Below are 19,551 nucleotides of genomic sequence, written 5' to 3'. Positions count from 1 at the left end.
AACTAGTTGTTTCAAAGGAGAGCGGAGATTGAGAGACTGGAAGTCTCCCTTATGCCACGTGATCAAAATGTCTGACCCTTAGACCTTGGTGACAAGGTAGTGAAAGAAGGCCAGGGTGAGATGATCTTTACTGAGCTACCAGTGCAAAGGCCCTGCGCCTTCTTTGCCTTGCTTTTCTATTTCCTCCTTCCTCCAGGTGATATAAGAGGACTGAGGATCTAAGCAAGGGAGAAAGGATCATCCTGTAATAGAAGCGTCACATGTCTCTACACCTTACTTTACATTTCAGTGATAGCGAAATCACAGTCAATTAAAAATTAAAAATTTAATTCAATGGGTTGTGTAAATGCAACTAAACATCTGGTCCACTCACTGATGGTAACTCCCCCTTTTGGACCAGCTATTTCAATTTCTGGTCTCCTCTCTGAGCTGTAACATCCCCATGAGTGGGGAAGGGCACCCCTGGGTGCCTCCACCCCCATCCCAACGGCGGCCCACTGTGAGGGCCAATGAATGAAACTTTGCTATGCTTCTGGGACCACTGGCTGCTGGGTACCATGTAAGTATAACACATCTTATTTCTGAAATAAGACATGGCTTTGTGGTTTCTCTGATGGAACACGGCATTTTTGAATGGTCTCACTGAGAAGGCCTGGTGCATTGGAAATCCTTCAAAACGCAAAAGCCTTTTTGGGTCAAAAACACTCCATTAGTTTGACTTCTTCTTAATTGGAGGGTCAAGCGTGAATCTCTTTCAGTCAGAAGACTGTTCACATAGAATCAGTTTGCCATCCAAATCCTTTTTTGTTAGCATGTCAACATTAGAGTGTTTCGTAGAAAGTAATAATAAATATTACTGGAAAATGCTAAGTTTCAAACCAGCCACGACTTTAGACCTACGTATGAAAAACTACACTGTAATATCACTTATTGACTTCCGCGAGTATTGGCTTTTAAGACACTGCATATTTATTTTGCGTATAGTGCGAAAGATCAGATGATCAAGTCTTCCACATTTGGCTGAAGTAGATTGCTAAGTGAACATAAAAGAGATTTTTTGATCTTATGCTACATCATTGTACCATATACAATATAAGCAGGTAAGATTCCTAACCTTGATCACATTCCAAGTGACATTGATGGCAATACTGTGAGAAGAATTTACTTGTGCGACGGAAAATCTGTAAACATGCCCCTGGCATTATTCTTCTGCCAATTAGACCACAATATACAATAAAAAAATCACACATCACAACTAAAAGGGGTCAGATCTAACTACCTGTAATGTTTTTAAGATCTAAGACAATCTGCCATAAAATTATAACAGAAATAGAAGAAAACTTCCTGAATAATAAGACAAAAGCTCTTGTGCATTGAGATTGTTCTTTGAAGCTTTAAGACTTTACCCCCATTATTCTGGCCCTGCATTCGATGGGCTGCTCCAGGTCAGTGGCGTTAGCCACATTTTCTGTTAAAGGACATTTGAAATCTGGTAACATCAAGAGACGACCACCCTTGCTGTGGTCCACATCACCATTTCACCGACAATCTGAATCCCACCACTTTCCCCATTTCCTCCAAGTCCCAGTGTTCCCCATCTTAGAGAACAAAATTTTAACTGCAAATGTCTTTCATTGATAATTTCCACCATCATGTTTCAAGAGCTAGGGTGTGCGTCCCTGTGTGTGTGTGTGTGTGTGTGTGTGTGTGTGCGCACGCGCGCGAGCGTGCGCACGTGTGTGATGTATCTGTGTGTGTGTGTGTGTGTGTGCTCGCGCGCGTGCGCACGTGTGTGGTGTATTGCGTGCATGTGTGTGCCTGTGTCTGTGTTGTTTGCATGCCTGTGCTTATGTATGAATGTGTGTATACATATGTGGCTTACATGTAGGTCCACCTACACACTTATAGTCACATTTTTCTTGAGGGAATATGCAAATTCATCGCGTTTCGAATGAAGTGAGAATTCACCTTGCGCACATTTAGCCAATCGTAGCCCATATTTTCTCTACCCCAAAGAAATGCAGGGTGCCTGGTCCCCAAATTCTGCCAAAGGCAAATGTTACCTCTGTAACACTGAGTTGCACAAGCTTTGTTTAAATGCTGAGGACATTCTTGACATGTTATCAAATTATCAAATGTTGTTCATGCTTCAAGGAGTGGCCTGTGTATGAATTATTTATCCTCAGCCACTCTCCTTCCTCATGGCTCCATCAGACCTACTAGATTTCAACATCTGAGCAAAGTTCTGACCATGGCCCAGCTTAATTTTCCTCTGGTTCTAACCATCATTGACAACCAGGTACTTAGCGTGAATGAGGTGACCATTACCTGCAAGAGTTTGATTTTGCTCTTGGACTGTCAGTGACCCTTCCCCTGTGGACAAGGTGTTTTACTAGATCAGGAAAGAAGTGGCTGAAAGGAAGCTTGGTGCACAATGAAGAACCGAAGGAAGGACAGATCTGGAGGCCACGTGGACAGGGGACCCTCACTGTCCCGCAGCTTCCGAGGTTACTCTGAATGCACTGCCCAGAGAGGAGCTTTTCAAACTCAAGTGTGCGTGAGTCCCATGGGGGTGTGGGGACCATACAGACTCTGGTTCTCTAAGTGGGGCAGGGCCTGGGCCTCTATGTGGCTAATAAGTTCTCAAGGGGCGGATGCTGCTGGCCTGGGAGCCACATGTTGAATAGGAAGGGGCTAGTACATTCCAGCAAAAATTAGTGCGGACAACAGCCTCAGTTCCATTTGTACATGTTTTCACAACTGTTAATTCCTGAGGGACCAATTTCACGCTGCACAATTAAATCCACTGGGAAAAGGCAGAAATGGAATTATTACATTTTGTGAGGACAGACTCCCCCTGCTCCATTTGTTGTATTAACAGATAGCCTCCAGAACATTACTATTTTCTCTGCTCGAAAAGAGTTTAAACCATGATGTGAGTGAACACTGAGCCACATTTCAAGGCCACAATGCTTTTGATATCGGATTGCATAAATACCTTATATTACGCTCCCCCTGCTCCATTTGTTGTATTAACAGATAGCCTCTAGAACATATACCATTTTCTCTGCTTAAAAAGAGTTTAAACCATGATGTGAGTGAACACTGAACCACATTTCAAGGCCACAATGCCTTTGATATCGGATTGCATAAATACCTTATATTACAGCTGATAGCCTTATAGAGAAATGCCTTCCCTTCACTCTCAGCATGCTGACTGTCTGTCCATCCTGCAGGACATGTTTGCAATCGCCCTACACCAAGTCCTGCCAAATGTAGCCCCATCTTAGAAAATCTGAACTTTGGGAATTTGCTTCAGACAAAGCATTTAAACAAGGAACCCTCTCGAAGGTGGAGATTCTTGTTGAGCCACCAGATCAAAGGAGAAGATGGATTTAGCACATCTGTGCAGTGTTTTTAGAATGCATCCACACATTTTTGTTCGAAGTAGCTCGGATGTGGAAATGGCCGCAGAGTCAACTGAGGCCAGGGCACCGCCATCAGACATTGCTCTGTTGTAACAGGAGAGTCCGCAGTTCTCTCTCCCGCTGGTCCTCCTGCCTGTACTTCTCCTCCAGTTTCTGCTTCTCGGAATCTGCGCAGTAAAACGTGCAATCGGAACTCTTCCGGATCTGCTCGAACTGACTGAAGTCAGCCACGTACTTCCCGTTCTTGGAGAGAGAAACCACGGGCACGAACTCAAAGCCCCAGTAGATCTCCTCTGGGATGTAAGACGTGCGGCTCTGGCAGACGGCGCTGGTGGACTCCACGGTGGCATTGAGGAGCACCACGAGCTCAAAGTCCTTCTCCTTCAGGTTCTGGGGTGTGAGATCTCTCAGGGGGCTGGTCTCATCCAGCACGTGGTAGAAGGTCAAGGGCAAAATGAGGAAGGGGCTCTCGGAAGAGGAGTCCACGTGGAATTTGACGGAGGCCTGGTTGAGGAGGATCCGCTCGCCCTCCTTGGTGACGTGGGTCTGCAGGAGCTTGCCGGAGAGCTGGCACTGGATCAGGAGGCTCTTGCGCATGTTGGCCACCTGGATCACCAGGCACAGCTTCCCGTTCTGCTTGGTGATGACCGCGCAGTGGCTGAACTTGATGGTCTCCGCCCGCTTCTTGGGTCTGGCGATTTTGGCCAGGAAGGTGCCCGTGATGAAGATCTCAATCAAGGTGGTGATGACCAGCTGAGCGACCAGCAGGAAGATGGCGTGAGGGCACTCCTCCGTGATGGAGCGGACGCCGTAGCCGATGGTGGTCTGGGACTCCAGGGAGAAGAGAAACGCCCCCGTGAGGGAGTCCACCTTCATGATGCAGGGGGTGTGGTTAGAAATGGGCTCGCCGGGTTCTAGGTCCCCGTGAATGAACGCGATGGCGTAGTAGATCACCCCGAAAAGGAACCAGGTCATGACGAACGTGGCCGCGAACAGGGTGAGTTTGTACCTCCACTTCATGTCGATCACGGTCGTCCACAGGTCTTGAAGGTAGAGTAAGTATATGCCGTCCACCTTGTCGATTCTCACGTTGCTGTGCCCGCTCTTGGACATGACGCGGGGCCTGTCCGAGTGCCTCACCAGGGGCGCGCTGGACATGCTGAGGTGCACTGGGTCCATGCTCAGCCTCTTGGGACCACCTGAGGAGGCGACAAAGAGACGTTTTATCACTGTCACAGTGGCAGACTGCCCAGAAGATAGAACCAGGGTAAACAGGTGGCGTGACTATGAAAGCATGTGGATGGGCAGAAGAAAGGAGACTTCTGCAGGCAAGACTAATCCACTCGGACTTGAGGAAGGCAGTGGGGTGAGGTGAGGAGCCCTGGAGACAAGCAAACCTGGGTTAAATGCGGACTCTCCCAGTTATCCGCTGTGTGAGCCGGGACAAGCTACTAACCTCTCTGGACCTCAGCTCTCTGATCTGTAAAATGAGAATAAAGCCTAGTCTTTAGGGTTTTGTGATGGTTAAATGAGATAGTGCTATAAAGAACCAAAACCGAGCCCCCCCCCTCCCCCCCCGTTAAAATACGATGCTAATCGTCCCTTTGAATACCATACTTGCATGCATCTACCCCACAGAGTGTTAGGAATGCTTATGTATATCCAGCTACCATAATATCCAATTGTAGAGAATTTAAAAATAAGTTGACTAAGCATAGGGTCAGTATAGATATAACTAAAATTTACCATCCACAGATAGTTCTTGATAAGTGATAGAGAATACGAATACACATTTTTAAAACTTGTAATAAAAATATTTAAAACTTACCCTTTTGCATGATATTCCCTATAATAGCTATTTATCCCCCCCCCCCAATCTAACAAATACTTTAGAATCCATGACCTCCCCTAGTCTTGATTACATCGGAAAAGACTAAGTTATCACCAACCCCAAACAAACACGTAGTGAATAATTAAGCTTGACGAATAGCTTAATCGATATGCTGGTTAATCTTAGCAGTGCTATCAATATCTCATATCAAGTATGGCATTCCGGTGTGGCACGCACATTCTGCCTTACTTCTTTAGAACTAAGCAGAACCAGCGCAGGGATGCACTCTAAAGAGTTAAAGAACAAGTAAACACGCGCAGGATGGAACAGTGGGGCCAGCAGACCTACCAGGAAGAAAGCTGGGCTCCCACGCTGCTTGCTGGTTCACAGACAGGGACACGCTGGGTGTGAGGCCACCCAGCATCTTATAGTACCTGCCTGGTGACTGAGATGAGTCACCCCTACATTCCTTGAAAAGATAATGGGAGTGATTAGGGGGAACTCTACCTGGCCGGCATGTTTATTTTTCCCACCCCAAATGGCATTTTTAAAAAAATTCTAAAAATCCCTGTGATAAAAAGGAACTGGTATGCAGCGGTCTGTGATTCATGCAATAATCTTGCTTTAGAGCAGCAGGACCTCAATAGGGGGTTTGAAAATAATCCTCAGCAAATCCCTCCAAGGAAAGTGAAACTGTATCCACCCCAGGCGGACACGTGGGGATGCAGGGGACTGTGGGCTCTTAATGTTCCTGTTCCTTTAGCAAGAGGTGTCATTTACTGATTGTCCCCTGGAATGATCTTTCTTTTTTCTTGGAAAGGAAAGTCATTTTCTCTTTTTTCCATTGCAAAGAAGGGCCATGAGCTATTCAGAAGTTATTTTACCCACCGAAGCCTATTCCACTTATTGGGGATCCATTTAAAAGAAACGCACAAGGTCTAATGGGTGAGCCTGGGTCTAGGGGGCCCGCCAGCTTCACGTCTCCGTGGCCACCGGGAACGGGACCAGGGGGAACGTTTGGAAGCGAGGCCGTGCTGGCGTGCCCAAGTGCACCGTCAAGCTCAGAACTCCTGCTTCGCAGAGACAAGTAACTGCATGCACTTAAAAAAAAAAAAAAAAACCTGCCGGGGAAAGTGCATGCCATCCCAGCCACTGCAATCAAAACGGAGGCTGCAGTTTTGGAGCGTGAGTGATACACAGGGTCCTGCGGGCACAAGCAGCTACTGGAAAACTTGGCTGGGTGTGTGAAGGCTGTGCCGCGAAGCTCCTGCCTTAAACTCTCCCACAGGGGCAGCGGGCCAGCCTGGGAAGAGCTGCATCCGCTTCCTCAGCCCTGTTCCTGCAGGCCTGGGTCAGCGCTAATGACTCCAGCAGCGCCTCCTAGCAGAGCCGGGGAGCGTGGCCTGGGGAGGAAGACCCGGAGCCTCTGGGTCTTGGCTTTAGCATCTCTCCGTGGAAAAGAGCAGCTGGTGGACAGCACTCAAAGGGAGGCGCCTTCTGCCTCCCTCGCTGCACCCCGTGCCCCCAGCGCTGCTTGCTGCCTGGTCACTTACTCAGCAGGTCAGAAGCCGTCTTCTTCAAGGCGGGCGCACCGTCCTGGCTCCCCTTCGCCCACCTGGCTACCATGGGGTGCTGCTCCTGCCTGGAAGAGAGAGGGACACATGGGGTTCACAGGTGTTTACAAAGAAACTGACCCTTAACACTCCCCCTCCCCCCTCCTCAAGGGCTGGGGCCTAGCATTCATCTCCAACCCCTGGCCGTCTGGCATGGTGCCAGGGCACAGGCTCAGGAGTGTTTAAGGATTAAAGTGCAGCCCCAAGCCCAGCCCTCAGGAGGGAATTCTCACCCTCCGGAGGGAGTTCCACCGTAAAGCCCCCTGGAAAGAGGGTGAACTGGCCCCCATTGAGGCCCACTGTCCACTGGCCCGCGGGCAGGAGGCAGGAAGGGGAAGTGCGGAGGAAGTAAACACTGCGGACTGAAGGGAAGAGTCTAGAATATTTTTACCGCCTGTGGAAACGCATTCTTATTGTTGAGTCACAGGCCATCAGAGTTGAAAGGACTGTCAAAACCTAGGCATCTGACACCCATTTTGCAAGCGAGGTGGCTGAGACCTGGGAGGTGGCACACACCCGCCTTCCTCACACAGACGGTTCACGGCAGGAAGAATGAGGCCAGAGTTCTTAAGCCTCAGCCGCCAGCGTTGAATGTGATCGGTTTCAATTCAACAGGTTCTGTTACCTCCTGCTTTTCTGAAATGCCTCTTCCTGAGCCACACACACACACACTCGCACACACACACACACACACACACACTCGCACACACTTCTTATCCGTCTTACACAAAGAAGGGTACATACACTTCATGCTTCCTTTCTAATCCACCAATTATTGTAAATAATTGCAATAGTTACTCTTTTATCATTAAGAGGTCCCAGCTACCAACCTGTGTAGCCCCTTCTACCCGCAGCTCTCCCGGGTGTTTGTGAGTTTTGGCAAATGACCTCTTTCTCCGTCATCCCTCTGTGGGGGTCCAGCAGCAACCTCACTCGAATGCCTGCTTTATCACTTACACTTTATCAGATGCTTTTTTTTTTTTAAAGAAAAATAGATTTTTATTGATTTCAGAGAGGAAGGAAGAGGGAGAGATAGAAACAGCTGCCTCCTGCACGCCCCCTGCTGGGAATCGAGCCTATCATAAATGATTAGATTTCTCTCCTATTGCAGGGAAACCTGGCAGATGAGAGAATTCGTGTACAGTGGGGCCTTGACTTACCAGTGTCCCGACTAATGAGTTTTTTGAGATACCAGCTGTCTCTCGGCCAAATTTTTGCATTGAGTTGATAGAGTAATTTGAGTTAACGAGCTCCTTAACGAGCTCGGTCTCCGAACGAATTAAACTCGTAAGTCAAGGCCCCACTGTATTTTATTCCTTCTCAGGAGGAGGGAACTGAGGCACAAGCAGGCTAAGTGAATCACCCAAATTCTCCGCAGCTGGCAGGCGACAGCAGCCCTTCGGAGGCACCTGCGCCCATGCTGGCCTCCACCTGACACAGGTGCTCAAGCTTAGCGGCCTCAGAACCGCCTGCAAGGCTCGGAGTTTCTGATTCAGTAAGTCTGGGTGGAGCCCAAGAATTTGCATGTCTGACTCGTGGCTCCGGGAACACAGGTGGAGAACCACCAGGCCGTGACATACAGGTAAGTGCTACCCTCCACTCCCCCCACCCCCACCGCCTCTTGGCATTCTCAGATAAGACTATCGCACACAGGCAAGGCACGCACCTGTTGATTAGTTTCCAGAATGTCCAATCTATACCATCTTTCCAGGTGAATGCCAGCTACTGAGTGGACCAGTGCTAGGTATTAACTTTTTAGAGTATTAATGTGTGTTTTTTTCCTAGTTAGTGCAACACTGAGACCTTCTAAAAACCTAGAGCCCTGTTGAGTCCAGGTTTGGAAGTTTTCCATTTGCCCGTGCTGGGAAAACTTCTTTCCGTGTTCCGGGGGGGGGGGGGGGGGCAACAAGGCCTTTGATCCTGCAGAAACATGACCAAATGAAAGTTGGGGAGGCAGCAGGTTCCCAAATCTGGACTTTCTCCCACCTCAGGGAGTCCTTCTCTGTCCCTTCAGTGAGGTGGTGGGTATGGAGGAGTGAACCCCAGCTCGAACTGTAACTTTGGCTTTAATCAAAATTTGATGGGAATTTGACTTTAAATCTTTAGCAAAACAGCTTCCTGTTAGTAAGAAAAGTTGCTCAAAAACTCAAAAACCTTTCTTGGATGTTGAATATTATTGACAAAACAATTTTTTGGTGATCTCTTTCTTTTTCCTTTGTTTTTTTTGCTATGAATCCAAAATACCTGGATTAAATTTCGCTTTAAAGGCACACGGGTTTAAATATTAAGTAGGCAAAGAAATGCTTGACAGGAGGTTCACTGGACTCAGAAGGTTTAAAAGTAATTGACAATAAAATCAGTGAGGCTTAGCTATCCTCCCTTTGGATCCTGGGACCGTGGCCGCACGGCACACGGGACCTCTGGCACTGGCCTCCTGCCATGGTCCCCTGCTCCTCCCCGCCGTCCAGGACGTGCTTCAGTGGCTGGTCTGACTGTTCTCAGTCCACTTCTTAATTCCGCCCATCTCCGCCGAGGACACGGATGGCTGTGCTCAGGTGGCCTTGGAAATGAACATACTCAGTAAAAAAGGATGAGGTGGCCAAAGTTGACTCTCAGCGGATTCCCAAGGGCGGCCTCTGGTCCTTGTCTGCAGGGAAATGACTCTTTCCTCCTGGAGCCCCATTCCCTCCCTCGGGCCCGGAGGACTGGGGATGGCCAGCCGGAAGGGTGGCAGCTCCTGGGCAGCTGGGGAATCGGCCATGGTACCTCAGAGAATCACACTGCCATTGGGGGAAGAACTAGCTGAGATTATGGCACATTCATTGTAAAAACACCAGGCAGGGATGATGACTAAATCTCAAGCCCTGTCAAGACACAAACCAGACCTCTTTGGAATTTCTTTGTTCCCCTCTTGCCCTCCTGCATGTAACCCCTCCCTTATGTGTGATTTTTGCCTATAAATATCTGAAAAACTCTTTGTTCAGGGCCCAACTCCTCTGCTCCTGCGTGAGTTACGAGTTGAGCCCCAGCGCGCTGGAATAAAGCCTCTTGCTGTTTGCATCAAGTGACGTCTCCTGCGGTTGATTGGGGTCGCCGTCGATCTGCGGGACAGAGTGAGGGTCCTTCTTCGGGGTCTCACATCATGACCCCATTTCCTCTGTCCTAACGACCTTGGTCTTGAAGATATGAACTGGGATCTAACTCGAAGAGCTGCGGTCATTGCTGTCATTGCTCTTTGTTTGTTGCTGCCAGTTATTGGCCACCAGCATTTGTCCATAGAATCCCTCCCTGGGCTTGTCCCTGCAGGGGAGTGTGTTTTCACCCATGTGTCCCATGTGGTCATGTGACCGTTTTGGCCAATGGTGTGTGAGGCGGGGTGACTGGGGCCACACCTGGACAGAGGGACGTAGCACGGTCTTGGATGAGGCGCGGGTTGGGCTATACCTTCTATGGGGACCAGGAGGAGGGACACTTGGAGCCAAGCTATAGCTGAACCAAAGCTGACTCATAAGATGGTGAGAAAAACTTCTGTTGCCACAAGCCATTGAATTCTTGGAATTGTCACCGAGACAAAACCCAGTGAATGCCTGATTACAGACACCCTTTCTACAGATTTTGTGCTGTAGGGTGATGGGCTTGACCTACAAGGTCCTGTGCTTAAAGAAACATGTAAAGCCTTCGGCTATCCTTAATGTAAACTCTAAATCTCGGTCTGTGACAAAACACGGAATAGAAAAAATCCAAATGAACAAGATTCCAACTGGAAGATGGAGAACGGAGGAAAGGAGTGAAAAGTTGAATACCTTTTCTCATTAAATACTTCTCAATCAGTATTTAAATGTATCTGCATCTTGACCAGACAACTTTTCAGGGCAAGGAATAGGGCCTTAGATACCATGACTCGAATGTTCTGTGGAGCAGGAAGCCCTTGGTTGGGGACATGGTGGCCTGGCGGTCTGTGAGGACAGACACACTGGGCGGTGAGGGGGCCATCATCATTAGGCCGCTGCTGGCTTTTGCTGAGAAGGGGGCACCAGACACTTCTCAAAGCAGCTTCAGACAGTGTTCTAGCTAACCCTCCTCTCTACCTGGAAACAAAGTATTTTCTCAATGTTCTACTAAATGAGGACGCTAAGATTAGAGAGATTAAATAATTCACACTTGTTCATAAAGTTAATCCATGGAGGGCCATGTTGGCAAACCAGATCTGTCTGTCTCCACAGCTGTGCTCCCATCTACCCACTGTCCTCAGATTCACTCACAGAGGGCACCTCTTCGCACATGCACTGCAACACCGTGTACCTTCGTTCCTGCTCATTCCGAGTTAGTATCTGTTCTAGATAAAGAGCTGTGATTGACTAGTGGCTCATCCTGTGCCTGTTCTTACAGCGGCGCCATGTAGTAATTGAGTTCTCACGTCACTTCTGAAAGACGGACTGTGACCATTCCTGTATTCCAGGTGAGGCAACTGGTGTAGAGCACAGGGTCTGGGCCTGAGTCCATGCTCCTCACCTCTGCACCCCTGGTTCTCCAAGTTCAGAAGCATTCGGATGACCTGGAGGTCTTGACCCACACTTGGCCGGGCACCACCATGAGTTTGTGACCCAGCAGGTCTAGAGAGGGGCCTGGGATCTGCATTTCTAATAAATCCCTGGAGCTCCCCAGTTCTGAGACCGCACTGTGAGAGTAGGTGCTACACTGTTCGCCCCTCAATGAATTATGTAGACAGCATGGGAAATTCACAAGCACATACACTGGGTTGTCTGCAAGTTCAGACTCACTACCTTGAAACAAAGGAGCAGAAACAGAAAGTCCATGGGGTGAAATAAACAAATATGGTAGCTGCCGGGCGGAGTCTCGGGGGAGCCAGGAGAAGTGCCCCAGGGGACAGAAGTTCAGGCACACTGGCTTATTCTACTAGGACGGTGGGTACCATCCCAGAGAACATGGGAGGCCTGAGGAGGGAGCCTGGATTCTGGGGCCATGAGAGCTGCAGCCATAAGGACCTTAACCGGCCTCCTGCTCAGCCTCCTCCTGTGCGTGGTGATTACAGGTGTTCCCAAAGAAAGTGAGGTGGTCAGATGACCGGGAAGCTTTACCTACCAAACCTCTAAACACCCCACTGTCTGCACCCATTGGAGAGTCATACCACGTGTTTGTACAGTACAGGCTCTGAGAAGTCCTACAGCAAAGACACCTGCCTAACTGGCGTTTACCTGACATTTCCAGGACTTTGAAGAGTTCCAATCTGGTCTAAACTGTACTTTATGTCTGGGGCGGGGGAGGGGAGAGAATAAAAAAGAGAGTGATTTGTTCAAGGTCACTGAGCCAATGGCAAGGCTAATCCATTCTATAGGCAGACATCTCTCTTGGTTGTCATGAAATATCCTAAGATCCGTGGTCAGCAAACTGCGGCTCGCGAGCCACATCTGGCTCTTTGGCCCCTTGAGTGTGGCTCTTCCTAAGCCTTAGGAGAACCCTAATTAAGTTAATAACAATGTACCTACCTATATAGTTTAAGTTTAAAACATTTGGTTCTCAAAAGAAATTCAATCTTTGTACTGTTGACATTTGGCTCTGTTGGCTAATGAGTTTGCCGACCACTGCCCAAGATGAGTGGACACTGAAGGTAGGTCAGCACAGAGTAGGGGGGCCCCCAAGGGCAGCATGGCATCACTTGGGGTTCATTAGAAATGCCAGTTCTCAGCCCACACTTGACCTTCTGAATCACAATCTCTCAGTGCTGCCCAGGAACGTGTCTTACAAGGAACGCAGCCCCCCAGAGGCTCCCGTGGCTGGTTCGCCGGTGATGATGACCTGTGACTTGGCCAGCTCTTTCTTTTGTCCTATTATCCACTGGAAAATCAACAAGTGCGCCTTTCAAAACAAACCCCACATTTTGCATTGCATGGGAGCGTCTAATGATCCAATTTGCCTCTGTGGTCAAATATTTAGCCTTTTCCCTGTGTTTCCATTCCATTATTATTGTTTTGAATTCCATAAGTCCTAAAAAGTCCCTTTCCATCTCTAAATGCGGTTTGCATAGTTATACCCTTTCCTCCTCAACGCAGAGTCTTTTTTTAGTTTTTTTTTTTTTTTTTCATTCCATAGAACATCAACCTTTCTCCACTCGGCAAAGACAAGTTTCAACAGATACTGGGTTCAACGGGAGACGCATTTTCCATTTTCCATGGCAAAGAATCCGAGCACCGGAATAAGTCAGAGGTATCATTTGCCGAATGTGTTTGTAAAGACAGTTTAATTTCAGGCCCTTTATTTGCGAGAGAGCTGGCTAACCCAAATAAAACATTATCCATCTGTCTGCTGTTACGAGTGACCAACTTCAGCTGCACGTTATTACTTAATAGCAGCTAACTTTCCTATATAGAGCAAGCCTGCGCAGCAGCTGAAGGGAGAATGGAAATTTCCTTTGGTCTACCACCCTGGCCTCGCCATGCTCTGACATGTGAAGAGCTTGGTAATCAGCACAGTCTCCCTGTAATCACAGCAGGGCTCGGATGTGCATTGTTGTGAGATGACTGGGGAAACAGGGAAACGTATGACTGAGGGGGCGGGGAAGGAAGCCCAAGGCAGACCGACGGCGTTAGCCTTCCGGAGCCGCTGCCCCATCTTCCCGGCAGAGAAGAGGCTCCTGGGATCTTGTCCGCATTAGTTCAAAGGCAGCACAGACAAGACAGCCCCGTTCCCATGTTCCCATGAGGAGCGCATTGAGCGTTAAGCAGAGTATTGGGGTCCTTCTGGTGCGACCTGAAGTAAGTGAGAGTGGAAGGCATCTGCTTTGTCAGTCAGCACTGGTGGAAAAAGGTTTTTTTTAAAATATATTTTTATTGATTTCAGAGAGGAAGGGAGAGGGAGAGAGAGAAACATCAATGATGAGAGAGAATCATGGATCGGCTGCCTGCTGCACGCCCCACACTGGGGATGGAGCCCACAACCCAGGCATGTGCCCCGACTGGGAATGAAACCATGACCTCCTGGTTCATAGGTCGATGCTCAACCACTGAGTCACACCGGCCGGGCCTTTCATTCAGTGTATTCCACTTCAGGAAACCTCAAACTGGTCTCAGTGGGAGCATGAGAAAAGGGAGAAAAGAACGGGGAGCAGGCACGGGTGCCGCTTCCTCTCACCCTCATGGTTGTCCTGGGAAGTGGCTCAGGACAGATTCCGGAGTGTTTATGAGGCGTCGTTGTAGAACTTGCAATGTCTCAAGGTGATTTTCCCCTAAATGAACCTCTCATTTAGGGGAATGCACCACCTTTAGCCACTCAGGTCTGTCTCTGTCTCGCATTTATAATATTTTCACGACGTGAAGGCATGGAGATATAGAAAGAGAATCACATTACGAATGTACACACTGACTTCAGGCCGGCTTGGTTTCCTGGCTTCATTCTGACCGCTTTTCCTTCTGTTTAACATGACTTTGGAACTGCTGGTCTCTGACGGATGATTAATGGACGTGGGTGTGACTCACCTGCGTACGAGGGTGGAATTCTTCTCCTTGGTGATTTCTATGCTCATTATTATCGCGATTGGAATCTCGTCCCGGAAAAAGGCAAGTGTGACTTTTGCTTGATTTGGAACCGAGTTACTTAACAAAGGGAGGAGTGTTCTGAAGGTTCTGAAATTCACTCACTGTCAGTCTAATCTTTGACCGCATTGCTCTGATATGGAAACTGGATAGCACAGGGTCTCCCGGGAACACAGCTAACACCAACATTCTTGGATTGCGGTCCATTTACTTTAGGAACTGGCAGTATTTCCGAATCATCTGCTTGTCCCAAAGTTGAAAACATAGACGCTGTGAGCAATGAGTGATAATAAGGAAATTTCACATGTCAACATACTTCCCTTCACATTCCATCAGAGCCTGAGCCCTCCGAGTAAAGCAACACCCATTGGTTAACAGTGTGAGAAAACATGTTCTAACCATCGGTGGTTCATCAGCTTGAGTACTGTTGGCTCAATTTTGGTGTTTTTAGGGTCATCAGGTAAAATACAAGATGTTCATTTAAAACTAAATTTCAGATGGACAACAACTAATTGTTTAGTACCAGTAAGCGCTGTGCAATATGGAATATAACATATACTAAACATTATGCATTGTCTGTCTGAAATCCATCCATAGGTTCTCTCTAGATACAGTACAAAGGAGCTTAGGCCAGAGCCATGCGGGGAAGGGCTCAGTGGGCTCCCTGAGGACCATTGATCCTAGGAAAAGAAGCATCTCAGGGTTTCAGTCACAGAAGAGAGAGGCTCAGACTTGCTTTTATTGTTTGTTTTGTTCATCCTCACCTGAGGGTATTTTCCATTGATTTTTAGAGAGTGGAAGGGAGAGGGAAAGACAGAGAGAAACATTGATGTGAAAGAGACACATCGATTGGTTGCCTCCTGCATGCACCCCAACCAGGGTCAGGGGTCGAGCCTGCAACCAAGGTATATGCCCTTGATTGGAATCAAACCCAGGACCCATCAGTCCACAGGCCAGTGCTCTATCCACTGAGCCACACCGGCCAGGCCAGACTTGTTTTTAAAGTCATCACTTTGACCCAGCATGGGGAGTGGGTTGGAAAGACACAAGCATGGATGCTGAGAGTCTGGTGAACTGGTGCTTTCAGGAACCCAAGCCTAAAATGCTGCTGCCTGGACAAGGGTGGTGCCAGCAGATCGAGAGAAGCGAGGACCCCATTCCAGGTGGACTCAAAGGGCAACTCTAACAGGTGGGGGTTGGGGTGAGGGTGGACAGGCAGACCAGGTCCCAAAGCTGACTCCTGACATCCCTGCATGGAAATGAGGTGACAGGGGTGGTGGGAGTTTACTGGCTCCAGTGATGCTGGACCTTTCTCTGTAATTCAAAAAGCATTCCTATGTTATCAGGTAGCCGGTCGTCCCAATGGTTTGCTATCCTATGGGATTGGAGCTCACTCCGTACTTTCTTTTTTAAAAAATATTTTTATTGATGTCAGAGAGGAAGGGAGAGGGAGAGAGAGACAGAACCATCAATGATGAGAGAGAACCATCGTCGGCTGCCTCCTGCATGCCCCACACTGGGGATGGATCCGCAACCCAGGCATGTGCCCTGGCTGGAATCGAATTGTGACCTCCTGGTTCATAGGTCAATGCTCAACCACTCAGCCACACCAGCTGGGTCTCACTCAGTACTTAATGTCACTACAGGAGGATCAGCCTGGGGTGAGGTTTGAGGGGGCGCACGGGGTTGCCTGGGACACCTAAGCAGAGATGAGACCGGGGTCTATGTGTCTGATGTTCAAGGAAGGGCCAGCCAGGAGGACTGCCTTTCGTGTCTAAGTCTACAAATGGAGTTTGAGACATGTAAGCAGGCGAATTCTCCTAGAGAGTGTGGGAGAAGCAGTCCACACTGAGCCGGGCAGCTCCGGGGCCGGTGGAGCGGGGCCACGGGTCCAAGAAACACAGCTAGTCACTGATCACAGGTTTTAAAAACCATGTCAGCATTCCTCACGGACAAGCCTATGGATATGAATGGCTCTGTACATGGCTTCCAATGGAGTGATTTGGCGTCGCTTTTTCTGGAGGCGATTTGACAAGGTATACTCAAAGTTCACAACGATTTCTACTCTGACCCAGTAAGTGTATGTCTAAGAATGAATAAGAAATGTCAGGATTATACGTAAGCATGTTCTCTGCATTAGTTATACTATTAAAATATTCAAGCCCACTTGGGTCGCCCATAATACAGGATGGATTTTACATTTATAAATATTGATACACTGAAATATTAGGTAGTCTTTAAAAATCATGGCAAAGCTAGACAGGTGAAGTTAGAGGAAGGCGTAGGTAAAGCTGAGTGCACGGTGCGATCGCTCTCATGGTCTCTCTAGGCGGGATTAAAAGGCAATGCCTCTAAAATGTTCACCGTGGTTATCGCTTCAAAGGAAAACAAAATTAGGAAGGTTTTCAATCAGATTTTCCAGTTTTATGAAGTTAATCTGAAAAGTCAATTTCCCCAGCACAGACCATCCCCAAACGTTCCGGATCGTACGGTCAATGGGCAGCACTGACTGCGCTCCTCCTGAGAAACTTCCCACCCGCTGTCGTGGCCAAACCGTAAGGAAGAAGTGACTCTCAGACACACTGCGACTGTGCAGATCCAAGGACCGGGTGTCCAGTGAGTGAGGGGCGACTGTTCCTGTTAACACAAGGCTCCTTCTCACTGACTCGGTTAGAAGAGTTTGCGCTTCACTAAAGAGGAACGCTGGCAAAGCAGCTTCCTGCCCAGGGCCTTTGCTCAGACAGGTCCCTTCACCCTAAATTCCTGCTCTGTGCCCTCAGCCTGGCAAACTCCTAATCACCCCTGAAGGCCCCATTCAAATGTCCCCTCCTCCCGCTCCCAGGGAGAGAGTTCCTCTTGTTCCTCTCTTCTGCCTTTTGCAAACTGTCCACACCTCATGACCAAACTCAAGGTGTTGGTGTAATGATCTGTTTAGAAACTTCTCTTTCTCTTTAAAAGAAGCTCTGGTGGGTATTTAATTTGTCTTTCAACCCTAATGCCAGCGCGAGACCTGCCGAATGGTAGGGACTTATTGTTGGAGGGAGAAGTACGGGCAGAGAGGCCGTCCCAGCGAACTCAGAGCTGTCCAGGTTTAGTAACTGGCGGGGCTCATATGAAGATATGGGATATGATGTTCTGGGTCAGAGGGGAACCAGTTCAAAACTAAGTAGGGTTGGGGGGTGGGGCTGGGGGAGGGGCACATATATGTCACTGACTTGAATGACCGAGCTAAAAATACAGACTTAAACTCGATTTGGATTCAGAGTATACAGACTATCCTTCAACGTTCTGCCTTGAAGAGAAAATGGGTTTTACATTTCTCAAGCTGACCAAGTTAATAAGCACTTGGGGTGTCATATATCCCATTTGGTCCAACACTTCACTCTCCATGTGTGTTTCCTATCCCACGTGGCCTTCCGCACGCTGACCAGTGTGCACCTCAGGTGCCCCTTGGTTTTATTTGCTTTCTTAGAGCAGGCATCTCTGATGTGTTGAGCCACGGGGATCCAAGAGCGGGCAGCAAGGAGGTAATAGCAATAGAATCGTTCAAATGTAGACTCTACTGCATCCTTTTAAATGTTTATATTTTGTGCATATTTAAAAATGTACATCCTATGTTAGTACAGCACAAAAAATGTATGTATCGTTCGTGTATGTCTTCGTGTGTGTGTGTATGTGTGTGTGTGTGTGTAGGGGGGTTGTGAAATTTCGAAGCCATTGCTTTAGGCTAGTGGTTATTAAACTTTAATGTGCAGATTCCATGGGGATCCTATTAGAATGAAAATTCGGATTCAGAGGGTCTGGGCTGAGTTCTGAGAATGTCACTTCCAACAGGCTCCCAGGTGATGGGAGGCTGAGGCTGGAGGAGGCTGCCCTGTGAGTGGCATCAGCCTTTTGCAACCAGGGCTGCTCATCTGAACTATAGACAGAACACAGAAGACAGTGTCCGTGACGGTCCTCATCTTTCCCACAGTGGCCATGGGAAAGCACCACTGCAGATGCTGGGAGAAGGCACCTCATTCAGGTGGAGGCCAGGAAGGCTGGTTTCTCTCATAGAACTTGGCCGAGAAGGGGCCTCTCAGAAGCTTGCTGGGCATACGGCTTTAACTATGGGAGAAAGTTCAAGGTCACTAGGGGACTTTATGATGTTTTTTAAAGGACTGTTTATAAATCACCGTACAGTATTAAAAACAGTCCTGTAGTCAGCAGTTCTTTTCCAGTGTTTGGCTTCTGTCTGGAAAGTTCCTTTATGAGAAGCATAGCTGGAAACCAAGGTCTTGGCCACTCCCTATTGTCAAAGGTCCTGTGATGCTACTATTAAGGGGAAGGGGGCTAAATCGGGAGTTTCTGACTAATAAGAGCTACCTCCACACACTCTCACCCTGATGGGCCACTGAGGTTGGGAGTCAATGGTTTTCAAATGCTCCTTGACCAAAGAAGAGGAGAAAAATGAAACACACATACACATAGTCCTCAATAAATGTGAGTGAACACACATATACACACATACACTCATTATTGACAAATAAAATTCTCTTAATTCACAAAGTCTACCCACTGAGTCAAGTTTGTGTGTCCTAGTACAACTTCCCAAAGGCTACCTTGGTCTAGGTGGAACCATATGCCTCAGCCTAATTTCGGAGCCAGTATGTGCTATGCAATAGTGGTTGCAAATGCATTTTCAAATATCTACATCATCTATGCTATGTAACTGTTGTCAGTGAATAGTGTCATATGACAGAATTATAAAGATGCTTCCCCTGAATCTAGGTCCACAACCACACACCCATAATGCAGCCAAGCAGGACTTGGTCTCTAACCAACTTGACATCCAAGCAAGACCACACATTCCTGTTTAACACACACAATGGAGAGGTTGGGGACCCAGAGTCTAGGCTTCCTGAAGGTGGCATCTCAAGCTGTGGGAGTGGGGAAGGAGTGTGTCTAGTGAGGAGAATAGTTTGGAATATAGGGATTTGGAAAAGTGCCGTGTAAAGGACTAGAAGAAGAAGAAGAAGTGTCTGAAATGGTGCTGAGAAGGAACCAGAAAAGTCATCACGAGGAGACCATAGCAATAGTATGAAATACTATGAAGTGTTGAATAAGATGAGGAATACAATGTGCCCACC

General features: G+C 48.1%; 1 protein-coding gene across 5 annotated transcripts in view; it reads right to left on the bottom strand.

Moving 5' to 3' along the window:
• Window positions 1–1,852: 1,852 nt before the first annotated feature.
• Window positions 1,853–19,551, bottom strand: part of KCNJ15 (potassium channel, inwardly rectifying subfamily J, member 15) — a 40,386-nt gene continuing 22,687 nt past the window's right edge. For 2 of the 5 annotated variants that reach the window (XM_005861293.2, XM_005861295.2), the window contains exons 2-3: window positions 6,813–6,901; window positions 3,011–4,627 (exon numbers count right to left, since the gene is read on the bottom strand). In XM_005861293.2, the coding sequence (XP_005861355.1) occupies window positions 3,501–4,627; window positions 6,813–6,885 (1,200 nt within the window). In that variant the 5' untranslated portion in view covers window positions 6,886–6,901 and the 3' untranslated portion in view covers window positions 3,011–3,500. The other 3 variants (XR_001361118.1, XM_005861294.2, XM_014535653.1) reach the window with 3 other exon arrangements.

Source organism: Myotis brandtii, unplaced genomic scaffold, assembly GCF_000412655.1.
Source record: "Myotis brandtii unplaced genomic scaffold, ASM41265v1 scaffold147, whole genome shotgun sequence".
NCBI classification, from domain to species: Eukaryota; Metazoa; Chordata; class Mammalia; order Chiroptera; family Vespertilionidae; genus Myotis; species Myotis brandtii.
Note: the sequence above shows the minus strand (reverse complement) of the source record. Positions and strands in the feature narration are given on the sequence as shown.